This window comes from Lepidochelys kempii, chromosome 10, assembly GCF_965140285.1.
Source record: "Lepidochelys kempii isolate rLepKem1 chromosome 10, rLepKem1.hap1, whole genome shotgun sequence".
NCBI classification, from domain to species: Eukaryota; Metazoa; Chordata; order Testudines; family Cheloniidae; genus Lepidochelys; species Lepidochelys kempii.
Window position 1 is genome coordinate 42,488,211 of NC_136389.1, and position 17,493 is coordinate 42,505,703.

At 47.8% G+C, this 17,493-nt stretch overlaps 1 protein-coding gene across 12 annotated transcripts in view; it reads right to left on the minus strand.

Moving 5' to 3' along the window:
* Window positions 1-17,493, minus strand: part of NEO1 (neogenin 1) — a 507,651-nt gene that overhangs the window by 242,586 nt on the left and 247,572 nt on the right. For all 12 annotated transcript variants that reach the window (XM_073363103.2, XM_073363101.2, XM_073363105.2 and 9 more), the window contains exon 4: window positions 304-457. In XM_073363103.2, coding sequence (XP_073219204.1) covers window positions 304-457 — 154 coding nt within the window. The remainder of the gene's footprint in view (window positions 1-303; window positions 458-17,493) is intronic.

Below are 17,493 nucleotides of genomic sequence, written 5' to 3' on the forward strand. Positions count from 1 at the left end.
TATCAAACAAACAAACACATGCAATCATGTGGCATCATACTGATACTCCTGTGGTTTAGATCCACTGTTGTTCTGGATTGACTGAGTCGGTCTGCCCACCCTACATGGCACAAGGCTTGTCACAACCCTCAACCTGAAGACCCCCACATTAGAACAGCAGAACCTACTGTGTCACTTTAAAATTAAGCAGAAGCTGCGTGGACTTAGGGTCTAAAACCCTAAGTCTGACTTGGCATAATAATTCCTATATTACTAAGTTTAGGTAACGGGAAAGTCAATTTCAATTTACAAGCCATTACTTACTCTTCTATGGTAAGTTCTTCTTCATTTCTCATCCACTTGATAACTGGAGTTGGAAATCCTGCAGTGACACATGGGAAAACTGCACTTTGTCCAGTAACTTTGGTAAGTGGAGAAGGTTGCCTCAGAAACACCAGGTTTAATGGAACCTCTGGATCTGCAAATATTTTGTAAATAAAATGACAATGAAGTTATCAAACACTGAATAAAAACAATGAGATTATCAAGTTAACCCCAGTATATTGCTTCCCTTCAGTAGTAAACACAGTGCTCAAAACAATGAAGCAGCTAGTTTCTTCTCTACCTCTTTTTGGTGAAGCTACAATAAACACAAAACTATAAAGCCAAGAAGGCATTTCTACAGAACACTAATTTGTTTTACCTATAAATTGAGTTTCTGCAAAGGGCTAATCTAGGATTAACTGGCTGCATCTGACTTCCTGCTCCAGACATGCAAATTGACCGTTCTGCTGTTGGAGTTCTGGTTTCTCAAGAGCAGTCTGCTCCAAATTCCTCAGGAAACAACCTGAGCAACTAGCTATACCTACAAAACGTGGAAACAGCCACTCACTAAGTGGAGGTTACTTACCTGTAACTGGAGGAGCTTCGAGATGTGTGGTGCCTATCTGAGTTACACTGCACCATGCATCTGGATCTGGAGATTTTGAAAGTAGTAGTGTCTGTTGGTCTACGCACCGACCCTTGGTTCACCTCATGGTTCCATCTGAGGTGATAAAGGCAGGGCAGACCATCCGCATGTCTAGTTCTTTCTTCACTGCAAATCCAACAGATCCACAGTAGAGGGTGAGAAGTGGAATACAGATAGGGACTACATCTCAAAGAACCTCTAGTTTCATGGAAGGAAAAGACGGTTACTCACCTTTGTAACTGTTGTTCTTCGAGATGTGTTGCTCATATCCATTCCAATTAGGTGTGCATGTGCCGCGTGTACGATCATCGGAGAATTTTTTACCCTAGCAACACCTGGTGGGTCGGCTGTGGAGCCCCCTGGACTGGCGCCTTCATGGTGCTGGATATATACCCCAGTTGACCCAGCATCCCCTCAGTTCCTTTTTGCCAGCTACTCCGACACAGGGAAAGGAGGGCAGGTTTGGAATGTATATGAGCAACACATCTCGAAGAACAACAGTTACAAAAGTGAGTAACCGGCTTTTCTTCTTCGAGTGCTTGCTCATATCGATTCCAATTAGGTGACTCCCAAGCCTTACCTAGACGGTGGGGTCGGTGTGAGATGTTGCTGAATGTAGCACTGCTGAACCAAATGCAGCATCGTCTCTGGACTGCTGGACTATTGCATAGTGAGAACCAAAAGTATGCGCTGAAGACCAAGTAGCTGCTCTACAGATCTCTTATATCAGAACCTGTGCCAGGAAAGTGGCTGATGAGGCTTGAGCCCTTGTAGAACGGGCATTGAGGGGCTTGGCCGGAACACTGGCCAAATCATACCAAGCACGGATATAGGAAGTGATTCAAGAGGAGACGCGCTGTGAGGAGACCGGGAGGCCTTTCATCCAGTCTGCCACTGCAACAAAGAGCTGGGTCGTCTTTCTGAACGGACTCGTACGCTCAGTATAGAAGGCGAGGGTCCTACGAATGTCGAGGGAGTGTAGCCATTGCTCTCGCCAAGTAGCATGTAGCTTCAGGTAGAAGACTGGGAGGAAAATGACCTGGTTGACGTGGAAAGTTGAAACCACCTTGGGAAGGAAGACAGGGTGAGGGCGTAGTTGCACCTTGTCTTTGTGGAAGACCATGTACGGTGGTTCTGAAGTGAGACCTCTGATCTCAGACGCACACCTCGCCGAAGTGATAGCCACAAGGAAGGCTGTCTTCCAAGAGAGGTAGAGAAGTGAGCATGGGGCCATCAGCTCGAACGGGACCCCCATAAGTCTAGAAAGGACCAGGTTAAGATCTCATGAGGGTAGAGACGGTCCAGACCTTTATGAAATCTACCGAGAAGACCGAGCGAGGCTTTTCTGCTACCTAGCAGTACCTACTGCACCAAGTGGGAGCAGAGGAGCTCTGACCGAGTTAGCCACGCAGCATCCATGCCGTGAGATGGAGGGATTGCAGGTCGGGGTGACAGAGACGGCCGTGGTCTTGTGAGATCAGGTCTGGCCAAAGTGGGAGTAGAATCGGCGCGTCTACCGATAACTCCAGTAGCGTGGTGTACCAGTGTTGCCTGGGCCACGCTGGGGCGACCAGAATCAGCCGTGCTCTGTCCCTGCGCAACTTGAGCAGGACTTTGTGGACTAATGGAAATGGAGGGAAGGCGTAGAACAGTTGTCCCTTCCACGGGAGGAGGAAGGCATCTGATAGAGAGCCCGGGGAGAGCCCCTGGAGAGAGCAGAATGTTTGGCACTTCCGATTGCTGTGTGAGGCAAACAGGTCGACCTGGGGAAACCCCCACCTCAGGACGATGGAGTGGATGACATTGGGACGAATCGACCACTTGTGAGACTGGAAGGACCTGCTGAGGCGATCTGCCAGTGTGTTCTGGACCCCTGGGAGAAAAGACACCACCAGAGGGATAGAGTGGGCTATACAGAACTCCCACGTGTGAATGGCCTCCCGACAGAGGGGGGATGAACGGGCTCCCCCTTGTTTGTTGATGTAAAACATGGCCGTGGCGTTGTCTGTGAGGACTGCCACACAATGGCCATGTAGTCGCTCCCGCAATGCCTGACACACCAGGCGCACTGCCATTAGTTCTCGTACATTGATGTGCAGAGATAGCTCGGCGACAGACCATAGACCCTGTGTCTGGACGTCCCCAACATGGGCACCCCAACCCAGGGATGAGGCATCTGTAATGAGGAGGGCTGAGGAGTGTGAAATGGGACCCCTTTGCATACCATTCTGGGATCTAGCCACCAACAGAGAGCTTAGGACCGATTCTGGGACGGTGACCACCATGCTTAAGCTGTCCCAACCTGGACGATAGACTGTTGTCAGCCATGCCTGAAGTGGGCGGAGCCACAGTCTGGCATGCCTGGTCACGTAAGTGCAGGAGGCCATGTGCCCCAGAAGGCTCAGACACATTTTCACCATTGAGGATGGAAAACTTTGAAGGTTGTGGATAAGGTTTGCCAGAGACTGAAATCAGTTATCTGGTAGGAGAGCTCAGGCAAGTCTGGAATCTAAGATTGCCCTAATGAAGTCTATTTTCTGGGTTGGTTCCAGAGTTGACTTTTCCACATTGAGTAGAAGGCCCAACTGATGACACATGGCTATGGTAACTTGAACGTGGGACTGCACCTGTTCCTTGGCACTGCCTTGGATAAGCCAATCGTCGAGATACAGAAACACTTCGATCCGCTTCTGACGGAGGTAGGCTGCCACGACAGCTATACATTTGGAGAATACTTTGGGGGCCATAGAAAGGCTGAAAGGAAGAACTGTGAACTGATAGTGTTCACGGTTGACCACAAAGCAAGGAAGTGTCTGTGCACTGGATGAATTGCTATGTGGAAGTACGTGTCCTTCATGTCGAAGGGGGCGTACCAGTCTCCAGGATCCAGGGAAGGAATAATGGTCTCTAGTGACACCATACAGAACTTCAACTTTACCATGAATTTGTTGAGTCCGCATAGGTCCAGGATAGGCCGAAGCCCACCCTTTGCCTTGAGGATTAGGAAGTAATGGGAGCAAAATCCCCTGCCCCTGAGCTCTCTTGGAACCTCCTCGATCGCCCCCATGGTCAGGAGCATTTGGACCTCCTGTACAAGGAGTTGCTCGTGAGAGGGGTCCCTGAAGAGGGATAGGGAGGGTGGATGGGAGGGAGGGGAGAAAGAAAATTGGAGAGAATATCCCCTTTCCATCGTGCGAAGAACCCAACGATCTGTAGTTATGAGAGACCACGCACGGTAGAAATGGGAAAGACGATCCCAGAATGGAGGGGAAGGATCTTGGTTGGTGACTGGTACACTGTCCTCGGGCGCACCTTCAAAAGTTTTGTTTGGGTCCTGCCAGTGGCTTGGGCGGGCCTTGGTTCTATCCGGACTGGTGGGTTTTCTCCTGCCACCTTGCCCCCACCTCCTATAAAAGTCCAGCCTCGGCCGAGGAAAGGGATAGGATCGTGGAGGCTGCAGCTTAAAGGGTCTACACCGCGTGACCGGTGTGTGCATTCCTAGCGAGCGCATTATGGCTCTGGAATCTTTGAGGCTTTGGAGCCTAGAGTCAGTTTTGTTAGAGAACAGGCCCTGCCCCTCAAATGGAAGGTCCTGTAGGATTTGCTGCAGTTCTGGCGGTAGGCCAGACACCTGAAGTCACGATATGTGGCGCATGGCTATGCCCGATGCAAGGGTCCTGGCAGCAGAGTCTGCAGCATCCAAGGAAGCCTGTAAGGATGTCCTGACCACCTTTTTGCCTTCCTCTACTAGGGCCCCAAACTCGTCTCTGGACTCCTGAGGCACTAACTCCTTAAATTTTAACATGGAGTTCCATGAATTATAGTCATAGCAGCTCAGGAGCACCTGCTGGTTCGCTACCCTGAGCTGCAGCCCTCCGGAGGAGTAAATCTTGTGCCCGAATAAATCGAGACACTTGGCGTCCTTTGATTTGGGTGCCAGAGCCTGTTACCCATGTCGCTCCCTCTCATTCACCGAGGCTACCACAACTGAACACGGCTGACTGTGAGTGTACAGGTACTCATACTCCTTGGAGGGAAAAAGTATTTCCTCTCCACTCCTTTAGCCATCGGAAGGAGGGAAGCAGGCATCTGCTAGATTGTCTTAGCAGTGGTTGGATGGTACATATGATTGGCAGAGCTACTCGGGACGGGGCCTCCGCTGATAAGATGTCCACCACTGGGTCTTCCAATTCTATCACCTCCTCCGCTTGGAGGTTCATATTACGTGCCACCCTATGCAGGAGGCCTTGGTGGGCACGAAGGTCTATTGGAGGGGGACCCGAGATTGTTGTCCCAGCCACTGCCTCATCTGGAGAAGACAAAGACGCTGCCATTGGGGCTAGAGGGTCCAGTGGTGACTCCTGCTGGGATGGTTCCTGTTCTCCATGGTCCATGACGCCGGGGTCTGGGGCTTGCCCAGGGGTCGGGGCTGCAGTTTCCATGCCCTCCGCAGTGGGACAGCTTACGGTGGCCTATGGCACCCGAGGTTCTGAGTGGGCTGAGTGGGAGGCCCCTGACAGGACTCCCTGGACTTGTGGTAAGCCCTCAGGGTCCAAAAGGGCCATTGTGTAGGCCCCTGGCTAGGATCATGGCCTTCCTCCTGCCAGTGTCTGGCATGACCCTCACTGTGGCCAGGAGCTGAGTACTCCGGGCGTGAGCCACCATTGGACTGAGACAAATGGGAGGCAGATAGTGAGAGCCAAGGCGGTGCCGAACGTGATTGCGTCGAGTCTCCAGGACGCAGTGCAGATCAGTACCAGGCCACGGGCGACTGGTGCCATCAAGACACTGGGGTGTGGTGCCGGGACCGAGACTGGTGCCGAGGTCTGGGTTGGTACCAGGATCCAGACCTCGACGATGACTGTCTGCGGGAGCGGCGCCGAGATCTCCTCAGGGATGGAGATCGGTGTGCCGAGTGGTGCCGGGAGTCCCAGCGGTCCCATGAGCTGGAGCGATGCCGTGAGCTGGATCGGTGCCGTGAGTACGACCGGCGACACGAGGGGGAGTGTCGTTGGGACTGCGAGCATCGTCGGTACTGCGCACGGTGTCAGGAGCGAGATTGAATCCACAACCATGACCGGCCATGGTTCCACCAGAGGAGTTATCGGCCGGATCAGGGCTGGCTTGCCCCGGGACAGTACTGCACGAGCCGGAGCCGTGGTTTGCAGTGAGGCCGACTCCATCAGGGTGATGAGATCTCGCGCCACCGCGAAGGTTTCCGGTGCTGATGGGAGCCAGAGCTCAACCATGCTATATGTCGGGCAGCCTGTGCGTACTGGACTCAACGGCTCTTCTCTCAGTGCTGGAGTCAATGGTGTCGACATCGGCGCTTGCACTCTCAGTTGCTCTGTAACCCGACACGACTCCGATGGCGGCCTCAGGGGTGCCGGCGACTGCTGAGGTGGATCAGTTGATTCTGGCCTGCGGTGCCACTTCCAGCCAGGTGAATGAGATTGGCGCCAGACCAGTGGCGCCGGTTGCGGTGTCGGGGAAGTATGGTGCCGCTGGTCTCTGCTAGAGTCCACCTGTGGTGCAGTACCTGCTGCTGTCGCTGGGGTGCTGCGCACCGAAGCGCCTGGCGCTGGGTCATGGCACGCCGCTGGAGGATCCGGGCTAAGGGCCGCCTCCATTAGGAGCTGCTTCAACCTAAAGTTCCGCTCCTTCTTGGTCTGGGGCCGGAATGCTTTGCAAATTTTGCACTTGTCCACCTGGTGGGACTCCCCCAGACACTTCAGACAGGAGTCGTGGGCGATGCCAGCTGGCATAGGCTTGGAACAGGCTGAACAAGGCTTAAAGCCCGGAGCCTTGGGCATAAACCCAAGCGGCAAGTGGGGAGGAGAGGGAAAGACCCCTTCCAACCCACTACCCTAACTTTACATATACACAACTACACTACACTAACTATAGAACTATACAAACTGTGGAAAAGAGAGAACGCTAGGGAAAGTGGAGAACAGCAAAACCGCGCTCCACAGTTCCAATGACCGTCATGGGCGGTAAGAAGGAACTGAGGGGGCGCTGGGTCGGCTGGGGTATATATCCAGTGCCATGAAGACGCCACTCCAGGGGGCTCCACGGCTGACCCACCGGGTGTGGCTAGGGTAAAAAATTATCCAATGATCGTACACACAGCACGCACACACCTAATTGGAATTGATATGAGCAAGCACTCTAAGAAGAGTCTCTTCTTCTTCTTCTTCTTCGAGTGATGGTCCCCATTGTATTCTACTGAGGGTAATTAACGAGCAGTACCTAAGTTGGAGGAGGGTGCAAGGATAAAAATGGAACGGTTGAGCAGAGGACAGCTGCGCCAAAGGAGGCATCTGCCGCCAATTCCTGCACCAAGATATAATGCCACATGGCTGCTCAAAGTATGTCCCAGAGTGGCACATCATGGAATGAGGCTATGGTTGAAGCCTGGGCTCTTGTGGAATGTACCCTCAACCCAGAAACTAGAGGCAGTTCCAATAACTGACAGCAGAGCATGATGCACCCCAAAATCCATATGAAGATTCTCTGTGTGGAAATTGTCTGACCTTTAACTCTTCCAGCTATTGCAACAAAGAGTCTAGGAGATTTCCTGATTGGTCTTGTCCTCTGCAGGTAGAAAGCGAAGACGCAACGGACATCAAGAAAGTGAAGTCATAGTTCCTCCTCCAAGGCATGATGCTTTGGAAAGAAAGCAGGTCCCTGAATAGGTTGATTGAGATGAAAGTGGGAAACTATCTTTGGAAGCAACTTCGGATGCAGGCGCAGGGAGACTATCTTTATGTAAAGTGGTGAAGGGAGGGTCTGCAATCATGGCCCCAAAGTTCACCTACCCTTCTCGAAGAAGTGATAGCCAACAAGGAAAATGACATTCATGGAAAGGAGTGACACAGGCCACGAAGACAGTGGCTCAAATGGCAGTTCCTTTAGTGCCGAGAGAACGAATTTGAAGTCCCACAGGAGAGAGATGGATTGTATGGGTCAGAAGATTCTGATGAGACCTTTCCAAAACTTAGCAATCAGCGGGTGTATAAAGATAGAATGTCCTTCCAGTGAGGGGTGGGGGAAAGGTGCTAACTGCTGCTAGGTTTACCTTGAGAGAGTGGAGGGAGAGACCCAATGCTTTCAAGGACAGAAGGGAGTCTAAAAGGAGGGGAATCTCCACAGCTTCTGGGGAAAGCCCTTCTATTGGGCCCAGGAGGTGAAGCGGTTCCACTTGACCTGGTGGGAACACCTAGTTGGCTCTTTCCTGCTGCTTTCTGATGAACACACCTGTTCTAGAGAAGATGCCATCCAAATACCACACTCTGAGGTAAAGTGTCTGTGGATTGGGATGTCTGATCCTGCTGTTGTGCTGTGTCAGTAGCTCGAAGAAAATGGGGATGGGAATTGGGGGATGGGCAGACATGCAGAGGAGGGTGGGAAACTAGAACTCTCTCTCTCAGGATGACTGTTACTCTGTCCCATCTGATCCTGTGGAGTGCTAGTGGCAGCAGTGGAAGAGTAGGGAAGGTGTAGTTGATTTTCTTGCTACTAGTTTCCCCTCCATTATTGCTTGGAAGTCAGCCTAGTCTTGTGACAGTTTTTCAGCAAAATCCTCCAATTTGCTGTAATGAAGGAAATCGTATTTGCCAAGTAATGCATGATAATTCGAGATCCTGAATGGAAGGCTGACTGAGGGGAGAAGACCTTGCAGCCCAAAAGGTCCAGCTGCTTGCCTTCCCTGTCAGATGTGCTGGAGCATGGATGCTGTTGTTGAGCTCGTTCCATCACTCCCCGGACCACAAGTGAATTGCGGGTGGGGAAGGTGTGAGAAAAACTCATACCCCTTGGCTCTCACATAGTAGCATTTATCTGCCATGTTGGTGGTAGGCATACATGTGGCTGGCATATGCCAAACCATTCTAGCTGGCTTGGGGATGGCATCAATTGGCAGAGCAACTCTACTCATCACCAATGAGTGAAGTGTGTCCAGCAGCTTATGAGGAGTGTCTTGGATCTCCTCCAGAGGAATGTGCAGCTCTCCTGCCACCCTGCGCAGAAGATCCTGGAATTGGCAGTAGTCATCAGGAGATGGGGGAGATACCAAAGCCACTGCTGCTTCAGGTGAGGATGATGGGAATCTCTCCTGTTCCAGCAGTACCAGTGGAACCGGACTGAGTAGCTCTTCTTCCATGATCAGTTCCGAGCATCTACTCAAAGGTGCCCAAGACAGCGAAATAGGCAATGTTTCTCTCACAGAATAGACAGGTTCCAAGGATGTGTATTAGGACCACGATCCCCAGTAGGGCCAATATGACAGATCCAGAGGGTGTTGTGGTGGGCTCCACAGTGCAGGAAACCAGTGACTCCTTGGTGGCTGAAGTGGCGGTTACTGCCAGGATGTAGAAGGCCTCCACTGGTACTCATAGTGGCAGGAAGGGATGGACAGAGCTCATTCTTCATTCAATTTCTCTGAAGACGAAAATTCAAAGGCCAGTTCCATCAGCGGTATTGGCGGAGCCAGTGGAAATGTGTTGACCACCAGAGCAGGGAGTGAGGAGTGATTCAGCAGCGGCATGCCCTGCATGGGAGATAAAGTCTCCCTAGAAGTAGAGGGTCCCAGATGGTGTGGAGACCTCAGCTTTCCCAGAGCAAACACTTCCTGGGGCTCTGGGGCTTTACCCAAACTCCCTGGAGTCAAGGGACCTCTCTCTGTCCCAATCCAGTACAGGAACAATGGTCCTCCATGGAGTGGATGGTTCTTGAGCTCAGAGGAATGCCAGCGTTGGTGGTGTGTGCAGGTTGGTACCCAGTACTGACAGATCTGTTAGTTTCAGTGGTCTCTTTTTGTTCTTGTGTGCTTTAGTGTGCGCTACCTCCCCGTGACTGGAACTCATGGAAGGAGCCTCTTTTCTTAGGGATGGAGGAAGACTTACTGCCATGCTTATGTGAATGCTTCCTTGCCTCCAAAATAGGCCCCGGCACAGGGTCCATAGTGGTTGTACCGCTGGTGCCAGACTCAGACTCTGTAGCTGGAGGTGCACTCCTGGCTGCCTCACGCCAATGTATAGAGGGGGATGACGGGGGGAGGGGGGACACCATACCTGGGTCCAAATAAGGTTTCATGGCAACTTCCAAGAGGTGCTTCTGGAGGCAGAGAGCCTGGCCTTCTCGGGTACAGCTGGAGGAGGACTGGCAGATACGGCACCTGGATGAAATATGGCCTTCTCCCAAGCAGTAGAGGCAGCGCTGATGTTTGTCACGGGCAGGAGGTGCAAATTTTAAAGCCTGGAGTCTTTGGCATAGTCCAGTATCCATGCACTCAAACAAAAACTAGTAAACTACCAAAACTACTATATATAACAGTAAAAACAGTAAAATAGTTAGCTTTAGAGTATATACAACTCTTTATCTTTTTTAAAGTGCGTCACATGTGAGAGGACACTAATAGTTCTGACTCAGACCATGTTGTGGTGAGAAGGAACTGGATACATGGTTGGTCCGCCCTGCCCTTTATCACCTCGGGCGAAACAATGAGGCGAGCCAAGGGCGCACGCGTGGACCAATGGACACAACTACTTTCAGAATCTCCGACTCCGGATGCATGGTGCATATACATAAACCCTCAGTGGAATACAATAGGGACCATCACTTGAAGAAGAACTAAACACTATAGGAGTAGCTGACTGGTCCAAACTTCACAACAAACTACAGGACCTGTATTGGTGGAAACTCCAATAACAAAAAAGAAATTACTCTTTCTGTTCAAGGTACCCCGAGGATGGGACTAACAGGCTCTGTGAAACAATTTTAAAACTACAAGGTGGGTTCACGATGACTCACTTGAATTAATTCATCTTTCCCACTCCACTAAACCTGGGACACAGTCTTTACTGGCAGCATTGAAGATTCAGTAGCAATTATTTTGTAGCACTTTGGAAAGATGTGTACAGAATGCTTTCAGGTGGCTACCTGTCAAACACTTAGGATTGACAGAATTCAATTTTTATTTTTGCTAATTTAGATGATTAATATTTTTTCTATTTTTAAGAATATATTTTATTTTTATCTATTTTTATTTTTAATATTTTTTCTATTTGTAACTGTTTTTATTTTTACAGTTGCGGAGAATGAAAATGGGTTGGGGTTAGGGGTGGCACAGCGCTGACAAAGGAGGCCAAGGGGCCCAAGGCACAAAGTGTGGGGGAAGCTGAGGTCCTGACCTAGCACACCAGAGACCCTAGGCCAGGATTGCTAAGAGGAGAACAGGTCCCTGGCCACAGGCTGCTGCTGAACAGTATCTGCCCAAGGATGGCTCTGACACTTGTGGTTGATGAGTGAGAGAGCAGGGTTGTGACAGTTGCTGCAGATGACTCCCTAAAGAGCCAACAGGACCAGTAACACCCAGTCCCTGCAGGTGCAAGGTGAGTGGAAGGCTGTGGGGCTGGCTAGGCAGAGCAAAGCAGAGACCTCTCAGCCAGAACTGCAAGAAGAATTACATGTCCCCTGCCATGGGGGAGGCCACCCACTGTTGAATGACTCCTGTTCAAGACAGAGCCATTCAGCAGAAGGGTGGCCTCCTCTGTGGCAGAGGATTCATAGTCCTCTTTGCGGGTCTAGTCAGGGATGTCTGCTCTGTTGCACCAGGAATGCAGCCTCCCCACCTAGGGTGACCAGACAGTGAGTGTGAAATCTCGGGACATGGAGTGGGGGGTAATAGGAGCCTACATAAGAAAAAGACCCAAAAATCGGGACTGTCCCTATAAAATCAGGACATCTGGTCACCCTATCCCCACCACACCTTGCGCCTGTAGAGATTGGATGTCACTGGTCCTGTGGCAGTGCAGGAAGCCCTCTGGATGAAACATGAGGGGGGCCATGACATTAGGGCTGCAGAGGGCTCCCTGCACTGCCGCAGGGCCACAGGTGCAAGCAGGGAAGGGTACACTCATGCCGATTGTTACTGACAGACACATTTTTCGTCATTTTCAGTGTGTCAGCTGAAATAGACGTTGACCTACATCTATCCATTAAAACGGAATCCTGCCAAGCCTACAAACCAAGCTGCCAAGTCTATATACCAACTCTCTTTCTGTCTGGGAAAATGAAATCCCTGTGGCAGAGTCAACCCTGAGCTGAGAGAAAGAAGTCAAACTGACTGATTTGTATGCTTCAGTAATACAAGCCTTATGCTACACAAAAGGAGACAGCTTTTTCCTTACTCAGGCCACTTGTAAAAACTAAGAGCATCCAAGGGCCTAAGGCTACTTATTTCAGTGGATAAATGTGGTAAGGACATTAAAATACTGCTGTTCTTTTGGATATTTAGAATTAGGGGAAAGGTTAGGAGGTGAAAGTCCTTGTCCATATGGCACTCTTGACTTTATTTTGAGTCTGAAAATGAGACAGTTTCCCAGGATCAGCCTATCTAGAAAGAAAGGTAAAACAAGCAGACTGCCAATTTACGCACATTTTTCTAGCATAGGTGATGGTTATCAGAAAAGGCCACCCTACACTGACAGACAGAATTGAGAAACAGGGCATCCATTGGCTTGAATACTGCGCAACAGTCTACTCTGCACTAAATCAGAGTCCCAGAAATGAAAAGCTCTCTTGAGACAAATGTACATTTTTTCTTCCCACATTGAAAAACTCAGGGTACATGTACATAGCAAAACAAACAAACAAAAAAACATGGCAGCAAGTCTCAGAGTCCGGGTACCTAGGTCAGGCTTGCAGGGCTTGTGCTGAGGGGCTAAAAATAGTAGTGCAGACGCTCAGGCTGGGTGCCCAGGCTCAGAGACTCCTCCACCTCTCCAGGTTTCAGAGCCCGTGCTCCAGCCAAACGTCTCCATTGTTATTTTGAGTCAGTTGATCCGGGCACCAAGACTCACTGCCACAGGTCTTTTTTCACTGTGTAGATGTATCCTCAGTGACCTACTATGCAACCCTAGAAAATATATGCTGCTATTACCCAAAGCTCAAGCTTACCCACTGAGGGTCCCCTTTTGACCCTATCCTGGTCAGGATGGAACAGGACTTTGGTTTGTATCCCTTGTCCCTACCACAGTACGTAATTTTAACACAGAACCTATAATATCCCTTGGAAGTAACTGATTTCCTAGACAATAACACACCATTTCTACCACTTTAGTTAATAGTCTTCTCCTGCGAATACCAGCCTTTCAAGCGCCAGGACTTCAGGCAGAGCCTTTTGAGAGTATATATGTTACACTCACCACCATAAGATCAATACCTAGTAGTCTGCGTGCGCATTTGTCTCTCATCCACTACAAAGGAGGAAGTTAGTTGACAGACAATCTCTAAAATTGGACAAACCCTCAAATCTATTCAAAATGCTATGCAAAGATCATATTCCTGCGTTCATCACGCTGATCACACCAAGAACCACCCTTCTAATTCCTCCTTTCACACCCACTGCTCCACTGCATCATATAAAAACTACTTGTCTTCACCGTTAAAGGCGTTCAAGGTTTCACCTCACCTTACCCATCGTCTCTTATATACTTCTGAGCCATCAACTCCTATCTCTACTCTGCGAACAATGCCAACATTTATCACCCATCACTCCAATTTTCCCTCAAACACCTTTGCATTTTTCTTATGTCGTCCATTATGAGAGGAATTCCCTGTAAAAATCTGCAGAGCCACTATGTTGTCTTCCTTCAAATCCCTCCTCAGAATTCACCTTTGTCATGTCATGATGCCAAAAGACACACTCAACAATGGCTAGGCAGCTAGTGTACTAAGACCATTGCTCATCATATTTATCATTTCACCTGGTGAGCCCTGCCTGCTCACCGGAGCCCGCACCCCTCACCTCCTCCTGCACCCCAACCCCCAGCCTGAGCCCTGAGTCCCCTCCTGCATCCCAAGCCCTTCCCAGAGCCTCCCCAGAACTCCTTGCCCAAGGTCGGAACCCCCTCCTGCACCCTAACTCCCTCCCATAACCCACACCCCCATGGCGCACACACAAAATTAATAAAAATAACTACAGCTGAGAATAAAGCAGATATATTGAATTATATAGTTTACTCTCATCTGGTGTTTTTTGCCAGTTACAAAATTCTTTGCTACAAAAACATGAGTTTGCAACTTTTGGATCTCAAAATGGTAGGTTGAAATACTGATATAAATTATATTTTGCACTAATTGTCAATATGTTTTAGCTTTTCCATTCACTATAAGGAGGACATGTCTAGCTAGTCATGAAATATAGGAGTTTCTACATGCACAGCTTACACCAAAATGTATTTATGCAGACACTACATGTTAGTTTGGTTTGTTTTATTGTTAACTGTTTTATAAACCAGATAAAAGTTACAGAGGGTTTACCATGGATGGACAGGTGGTCAGTGGTATTGATCATAAGTAATATATCTGAGGTATGTAAGAGGTTTGTGAAGGAGTTTTAATTCAAGGAAAAAGTATTTTCTTGCTTTTTACTCCTTTTCTAGCGCATACAATTGCAGAGATCTATTTTGTGTGTGTAAATGGTGCTGAAATGCATTTGCTGCTAATGTCTAGTCATTTATATGAAATTAAAATTATGAAGAAACCTGCTTCTGCTATTAATATGACACAAAACTGAAATGAACTGTTTAAAATGTTAAAATAAAAAATGTTGTGATGAAATTTGTGTTGGTTGATTAGAAACTAACATTCTCCTTTAAACTATATTGACTCAGAATTATGAGACTGATGGCTAGTTCTTGCTCAGAACAGTATGATGGACAACTGATATCTCTTTCAATAAGAACATAAGAACGGACACACTGGGTGAGACCAAAGGTCCATCTAGCCCAGTATCCTGTCTTCCAATAATAGCCAATGCCAGATGCCCCAGAGGGAATGAACAGAACAGGTAATCATCAAATGATTCATCCCGTCACCCATTCCCAGCTTCTGACTGACAAAGGCTAGGGACACCATCCCTGTCCATCCTGGCTAATAGCTATTGATGGATCTAAAAGTTACTCTCAATAAAAGTTACTCTCTTCAAATTAAATGAAATAATTATTTCTAACTAAACACTGGTATCTCTTGTTTAGGGTTTTACAAAAACATTTTAGTTATTTACTAAGCTGACTGATTAATCAGTCAAACTCACTATTTGTGTTGTTTTTTATCCCTCTAATTTAAGAAGGAAAAACAATAAATTAAATTTTCAGTAAGTTTACATATACTGATAGAGCCGAAGTAAAGAATGTTTAAACCTAAAAAAATTAACTTGAATTTGAGGCCCAGACTCAGAAAAGTATGTAAGCACATGCTTCAACACATCCCTATTCAGAAAGGAACCTAGATAAAGGGTGTTCTTAAACTCCATTGACTAAGTCTAACTGTCATTGTGCCAATCATAGAATCACAGAATGTTAGGGTTGGAAGAGACCTCAGGAGGTCATCTAGTCCAATCCCCTGCTGAAAGCAGGACCAAAACTACTAAATCATCCCAGCCAAAGCTTTGTCAAGCCGGGCCTTAAAAACCTCTAAGGATGGAGATTCCACCACCTCCCTAGGTAACCCATTCCAATGCTTCACCACCCTCCTCGTGAAATAGTGTTTCCTAATACCAACCTAGACCTCCCACACTACAACTTGAGACCTTTGTTTCTTATTCTGTTATCTGCCACCACTGAGAACAGCCGTGCTCCATCCTCTTTGGAACCCCCCTTCAGGCAGTTGAAGGCTGCTATCAAATCCCCCCTCACTCTTCTCTTCTGCAGACTAAATAACCCCAGTTCCCTCAGCCTCTCCTCATAAGACATGTGGCCCAGCCCCCTAATCATTTTCGTTGCCCTCCGCTGGACTCTCTCCAATTTGTCCACATCCGTCCTGTAGTGCGGGGACCAAAACTGGACACAATACTCCAGGTGTGGTCTCACCAGTGCCGAATAGAGGGGAATAATCACATCCTTTAATCTGCTGGCCATGCTCCTACTAATAGAGCCCAATATGCTGTTGGCCTTCTTGGCAACAAGGGCACACTGCTGACTCATATCCAGCTTCTCATCCACTGTAATCCCCAGGTCCTTTTCTGCAGAACTGCTGCTTAGACAGTCGGTCCTCAGCCTGTAGCGGTGCATGGGATTCTCCCTAAGTGCAGGACTCTGCACTCTATCCCACAATTCCTGACTCAGTAAATGCAATATATTCTAGGTGTTTTACAAATATTCTAGGAGCTTTAACCAGTTAAATTTTTCTAATGTAGACCAGGTGATAGGCATTGATTTTACAATTTAGGGCAGAATGGACTAAAGAGCATTAGAGATAGGTCTTTCTTTCAAGTGAATCTCAAACTGAGCAATCAATTACCTGTCCAGCCAAGATATAGAAACACAGAACATTCTATGGGACAATTTAATTTCCATTCAAAAAGACAGACACTAAAATCAGGAGAAGACTGAAATTCCTTCTCTATAGACATGCAATTTCATTTTCAACATTTTCACAAGGAAAGAGAAGTCATTAAGTGTAGTCCCTAATGTGGGTATCTTGTGCAATAATATAATCTAAACCAGGAGGCTACATAGCATGATAGAAATTCCAAAGAATCCTTATAATTACCACAAACCTGGAAATCTCTAGAGCTCATCTGAAAGGCCCTGCAAATACTCAGAAATATTTTAAAAGCAAGGTGTAGCAGGTTTAAAACAAGAATTCAATCATGGTTTGAAGACTATAAAAAAAAAAAAAAGAGAGAGAGACAAACTCTATCCCCGGGACAGAAAAAAAGACTACCAGTCACTGCAACAAGGCATCCTGAAGATTTTTATGACTACTAAAACTAAACCTGCTTAGAAACCTGATTTCTAAGTACTTTCAGTTTAGTTAACCTGCCAAGGAAAATATAGAAACCCTGTGAATTACAGCAGCTTTTGATGCCTGTTAAAACCAGAGTGTGGTTTTGACAAACCCTGGTTTTTAACAGGCGTCAAAAGCAGCTGTAATTCACAGGGATTTTATGTTTTCTATGGCAGTTTAACTAGATTGAAAGTGACCTAATTGGAGCAGGTATTCAAACAGTGGAAGTGGAATCAGAGCTCTAAACCATCAAAAAAAGTTAGAAAGAAAGAGTCAAAACTTCTGCACAATCAATGGGAAAGTCCATGTAAAACAAGCTCTCATACTGGTCAGAAGAGCTAGGCGTTGGACCTGGTACCCAACTCAATGTCTTATTTCTGATCCGTTTTTATAGCTGTGTTCCTGTTAGAACATCTAGTCATACAGCTGTTCAGTTGTCCTGTATTACACTAAATACACTAAACTGCAAATAGTTGATGTCATAGTTACTCCTTAGTTTTGTTATAGAAAGGTAATCTGTGAAAAAGATAAACATGGTCAAGATTTTTCAGAAGTGACTAGTGATTTTGTGTCTCCTCGTTTCTGGGTGCGCAACTGGAGACATCTTAAATGGGCCTTATTTTCAGCAGCTGAATGGTCAGTATTTTCTAAAAATTAGGTCTCTCTAAAAATGCCTCAAGTTGGGTACCGCAAAATTGAGGCAATCACAAATACCAATCACTTTTGAAAATCTTCGGCATAGGTATTTC